Here is a 5,164-nt window from a genome sequence, read left to right as displayed (position 1 = left end):
TCAGTAAATGCCTGTGGGCTTAGAGCTTGAGTTCCTCCCCCCACTTCCCCACCCAGTCTTCTTCCCCAGCCGGTGGCAGGCTGTGGGGCCATGGGGATGCCTTGGGCAGAGCTGGCCGGTGCACTACTGGGTCGCACAGAACCATTCACAGGCTGGATGGGCTTGATGACTAGGGGCTGGGGAGACCTTAGGAGTCTGTGCTGCCTCTGGCAGGACCCTCTCCTCTTCTGGCTCTGAGACTGAGGGGTGTAGATGGAACTCAGGACTGAGAAAGGCTAGGATTCCTATTCCGAATTCTGTTGAGTCTAGAAACAAGAAACTTTCTCCCAGTCTCAGTTTCCCTATCTGGAAAATCAAGGGGTGGGCTCTAGGTGAAGGCCTTGTGTTCACTGGATGATTCTGGATTCCTTTCCTTGGGTCCACAGGGAGGAGGCAGCAGCCACCGTCTACGGTGTTGACAGGCCTGTGCCTCAAGTACGGAGCCCCCGCCTCCCCCTAGCCGGGAACTGGGGGTGGGGAGGCAGAGGCGGATCCGCCTCCCTGTCCCCGCAGGCGGCCTGGAGTCGAGTGATGCTGGCTAGCTGAGCTTAAAACCAGGGACAGCCACCCCCTTCCTCCTCCCCGCCCCCCTGCCATTGGCTCCAGGGAGAGGTTGACATCAAAGCCGAGGCCTTATATAAGCCAGACCCTGAAGGGGAGGCCGCAGAAGGGTTAAATAGGTCTCCCGGCGTCGCCGTCCTAGCCCGCGGGAGGCCAGCGGGCTGCGTGCCTCTCTCTCTCATCAGCCTTGCCCCAGACGCTCCCAAAGCCGGCGTCCAGCAGAGCGCCGCCCCAGAGCCCACGGGTGGCCCCGGCAGTCTCTGGGGCGCATGGGGCGGCGCTAATCGGGCTGGCGGCGCAGGCCAGAGGCCGCTCCAACATGAACCTCGTGGGCAGCTACGCACACCATCATCACCATCACCACCCACACCCGACGCACCCCATGCTCCACGAACCCTTCCTCTTCGGCCCGGCCTCGCGCTGTCACCAGGAGCGGCCCTACTTCCAAAGCTGGCTGCTTAGCCCCGCTGACGCTGCCCCAGACTTCCCCGCTGGTGGGCCACCGCCCACAGCCGCGGCGGCCCCCGCAGCCTACGGTCCCAACGCCAGGCCGGGCCAGAGTCCCGGGCGGCTGGAGGCGCTCGGAGGCCGCCTGGGCCGGCGGAAAGGCTCAGGACCCAAGAAGGAGCGGAGGCGCACAGAGAGCATTAACAGCGCGTTCGCAGAGCTGCGCGAATGCATTCCCAACGTGCCTGCGGACACCAAGCTCTCCAAGATCAAGACTCTGCGCCTGGCCACCAGCTACATCGCCTATCTGATGGACGTGCTGGCCAAGGACGCACAGGCCGGCGACCCCGAAGCCTTCAAGGCCGAACTCAAGAAGGCGGATGGCGGCCGCGAGAGCAAGCGGAAAAGGGAGCTGGTAAGTCGGGCGCCTGCGCTCCAGCCAAGGGTGCGGGCTTGGTGGGCACCCGCTGGTCCCGTACACAGAGTACGGAGTCTGCGTTGCCGTATGTGCGACTTTGAGAGGCTGGGGGAATTCTGAGGTTATAGTGTGGGATCATGTGCGTGGTGGGAGGCAGATTCATATTCGAGTTCATTCCTAATGTGGGACAGTTTTTGTAAGGCAGTGAATGAAAACCATCCTAAAAGGAGTCCCTTTGGAAGATTCAGACCCGAGAAAATGCACACATCTTACATTTTGGTTCCGATTATAAGGGGATTCTCATCCATTCCTGGACTTTCCTGGAATCTACATTAAGAATGCTGTAGAAGTGTGTTACTTTAATTTGCTTTAGTGCATAAACCTGTGAATGTGGTTTCAGTTACTGTTTTCAAAGGGTTTTTGCTGAAGAGGTTAGGCTACTTTCATTGTTGTAAGGATAGGGAAACTGAGGCTCAGAGTGGGACCAGGAGGTAAAGGCCACCTACTGGAGGAGTCAGAGGTGGAACTGGGGTCAGACAAGTCAGGTCTTCTACTCCCTGTCCAGAGCGGGTCCCACTGCTCTGCTGCCCACAAGCTAGTTCTGAGGACGACCTTGATCATTTTGTGTGTGAACTCTGACAAGCAAGAGGCACAGGTCTCACCCACTGCTTTTGGCTTTGGAGATTGCAGTCCCTACTCTACCTTTCTCGATCCTCTCCAGGGGGAGTCACACTTTCTGGAGGGCGGTGCTGCTAGCCCAGGGCTCTGGGACCTCTGAGGGTAGTGATTTCCAGGCTAGCAAACTCGTTTCTCTGAATTGGTGCATTCAGGCCCCAGGCAGCAAGTTTGGGGCCGGCCGGAATGCCCCATCAGGTTTACTTGGACCCGCAGGGGCTGTGGTAAACTAGTGAAAGCTCGTCTGGGGAGACTGGGAGAGATCGATAGGCATCGGGTCTGTAAACTGCGGTTGCAAGGAGTTTGGGGGCGTATCACCACCACTGTTCATCGCCGCCTCTTTCAAATAGCACCGCTTGGTTCTTGCTAAGAGCCAGGAAGGAGGATAGTGGGCCTGACCCACTCGTTCCTCCTTCGCTTAGCTGTCTGAGGTTCCCAGAGTGCTAGCGTGGACCCAACCCCCCCCCCCCACCGCAACCAAGCCTGGATGCCAAACCAGCCTGGAAAGCGGGTGGGACTTATGAGGGGAGCAGGTTCATGAGCTGGAAAACTGTCGGTTCCCACCCTTCCCATTCCAACCCCAGAGGTCATCTTTTAGCACCATAAAGCCCAAACTACTGGCACTAATTTCGCCAGGCACAGAAAATTCTCATTCCCAAACTTCCAGAAACTACCCGTGCCATCCCGGGCCCCCAGAAACTCTGGCGCATGAAGGCAAATTTATAAGCCTGTTGGCCTATTTCGCAAACAGACATCTATTACTTATTTAAAAGCGCCCGATTACTGCTCCCAAAACCGTTTCCCCACCCCAACTCTATACCTGGGTGATAGGAGCAGAACAATTTAAACCTGTCTCTCGCCTCTTTTCTTGTGTGTGTCCCCTGGCAGCAGCAACACGAAGGCTTTCCTCCTGCCCTGGGCCCAGGCGAGAAGAGGATTAAAGGGCGTACAGGCTGGCCGCAGCAAGTCTGGGCGCTGGAGTTAAACCAGTGAGCTGAGGCTGCGCCGAGGACCCTGCCACGGCTGCCCGACCCCGGAGCCCCGGGAGGAGAGGAAGGTGGCGGCGGCGGCGGCGGCGAGGGCCAGGCTCTGAGTGCCGGGGGCTTCTAGGGGCGCATCCCAAAGAGGCTCTGCTGCGTGCTGGCAGGTCGCCGGCTGCAACAACACTCTTGGATCACACGTGCAATGTCATTTGAAATTGTTTTTAATACATTGAGAGAGAGAAATATATATATATATATATATATCCACCCCCCACCCCCAAGCCAGAGGGCGGCTCTTGGCTGCACAATGTGGGAGAGAGGGACCGCGGGACTCAAGCGCACTGAAACGCGCCCTTCCAACCCTTCTGGGGCGAATTTAGAACCCCTGATGCTTTCTCCACTTGGCCTGCTGGCTCTTTTTCTCATCCTCCTGTCTGCTTTGCGGCAAATCCCTCGGGCGCTCTTTTCTCAAATTAAAATGCAATAAGAGGAATCAATAGTTTTCTGCCAGGGAAAGAACCAACCAGGAAGATGAAGGGCTGCCTTTTGTTATTCTCCCTCAAACAGTGGTGTTTTACTTTACTTTATTGTTGCTGAACTTCCTATTTAGTTCCAATGGAAACGCTTTCTCTCCTTCCCTCCTTCTTTCCTTCCTCATTCCTTCCTTTGTAAATAAAAACTTTTCTCTACGTTGAGAAGTTTTTATGTATTTAAACTACCTACCGTGCCTGTAGCGCTCAGGTGTTTGTTTATCTACCCCTCCCCCACCCTTTTTCTACCTCAATTCTGTAAGACCACTCACTGTCCCCTCCCTCTGCCAAAGCGGTATCTATGCTCTTGACCAATAAAAGATTTTCTGAAATCAGAGGCAGCCTGTGTGATGTCTTGGTGGGTATATCCCCTGGCCCCATCCTGTCTGCTAGGTGGAGAACCCTCAGTTCTGACTTCTTTGTGATGAATGTTCATAGCAAATGGCAAATCACGTTGGGGAAAAGGGAGTAGATAAAGGATTTATTTGTGGGACAAAGAACAAAGTTCTTTGAATATAATGCCTGGAACAGGATAACTTTAGTGAACCCACAGACAGGAAAGCTGGAAAGGAATTAGACCCAGCAAGGACAGGCTAGGATTTATGCGGGTCTGCATTTGAGTTTGTGTGGGTTGGCACACCCCCCTCCCCCAGTCTGCAGGCGGTGTTTTGGGGTTATTGGGAAGCGGGCTTGTCACACAAACAAAGGGCATTCCAGGGCACTGCAACTCGGAAGAGGGGTTTGCACTGGGGAATATGTTCTTGTACCTGAGACTCTGATCTTAGAGATGTGTATAGGAACTCACAGGAGCCCTGCAGCTGTGCGGGGAAAGGGGGGGGGGCAAACACAGGGTCTGCTTAGCACAGCCCCCTGCATGCAGTAAGAGTTGGACAGATCATAGCGGCTATTACTTTATCCTTGAGTAAAATAAGCTCTTGAGTGCGTACGGTTACACGGAGATAATTAAGGTTTCCTTCCAGCAACAAAGCATTAAACAAATATTTGTGGGAGGGCATGGGGGTTTGTGCAAAGCGGTGGAGTGTGTGTGCTTGCTAATTCAGGTACTCGTGCAGGACAGCTGATTTTTGTGCCCCACGAGCACATCCACGACTGCGTGTGGGAGTGAATAAAAACGAGTGCACTTGCCAAAGCGTGGATGCGTGGAAGGCTGCAGTGGAGCAGGAAAATGCTGGCGCTTACGTATCCCGAAATAACAGTGTACAGACAACTAGCTTTGTGTGCGTGCAACTGTGTGCCAGGCTCGAGGCTAAGCGCTTTTACGTGTCCCGACAGCTCCCGAGGTTGCGCGAGGGAACGCACGGTCTGCGGTGCTTGCCCTGGTCTCCGCGCTCACTGCGAGGGAGGCGCGAACGCACGCGCGGGTCTCGGGGCGCTTCCTTGCTCCGGAGCTGAGGCCCTCCGGCTGGGGCGTGCGCCAGAAAGGAGACTGCGGGCAGCTCCAGGATCAGGCGTGTCCAAGGTGCCTCGTCCCGGCATCGGGGTGAATATGG

The 5,164-nt window shown here is 55.6% G+C and overlaps 1 protein-coding gene across 1 annotated transcript; it reads left to right on the top strand.

Moving 5' to 3' along the window:
- Positions 1-568: 568 nt before the first annotated feature.
- Positions 569-3,964, top strand: HAND1 (heart and neural crest derivatives expressed 1). The gene is made up of 2 exons (XM_059173457.1): positions 569-1,462; positions 3,029-3,964. Exons 1-2 carry the CDS (start codon positions 920-922, stop codon positions 3,131-3,133), a joined length of 648 nt encoding a protein of 215 aa, XP_059029440.1. The 5' UTR covers positions 569-919; the 3' UTR covers positions 3,134-3,964.
- The last annotated feature ends 1,200 nt before the right edge of the window (positions 3,965-5,164 follow it).

The sequence above is a fragment of the Mustela lutreola genome, chromosome 5, assembly GCF_030435805.1.
Source record: "Mustela lutreola isolate mMusLut2 chromosome 5, mMusLut2.pri, whole genome shotgun sequence".
Lineage (NCBI taxonomy): Eukaryota > Metazoa > Chordata > Mammalia > Carnivora > Mustelidae > Mustela > Mustela lutreola.
The sequence above is the reverse complement of the archived record's forward strand: the minus strand, read 5'-3'. Positions and strand labels throughout refer to the sequence as shown.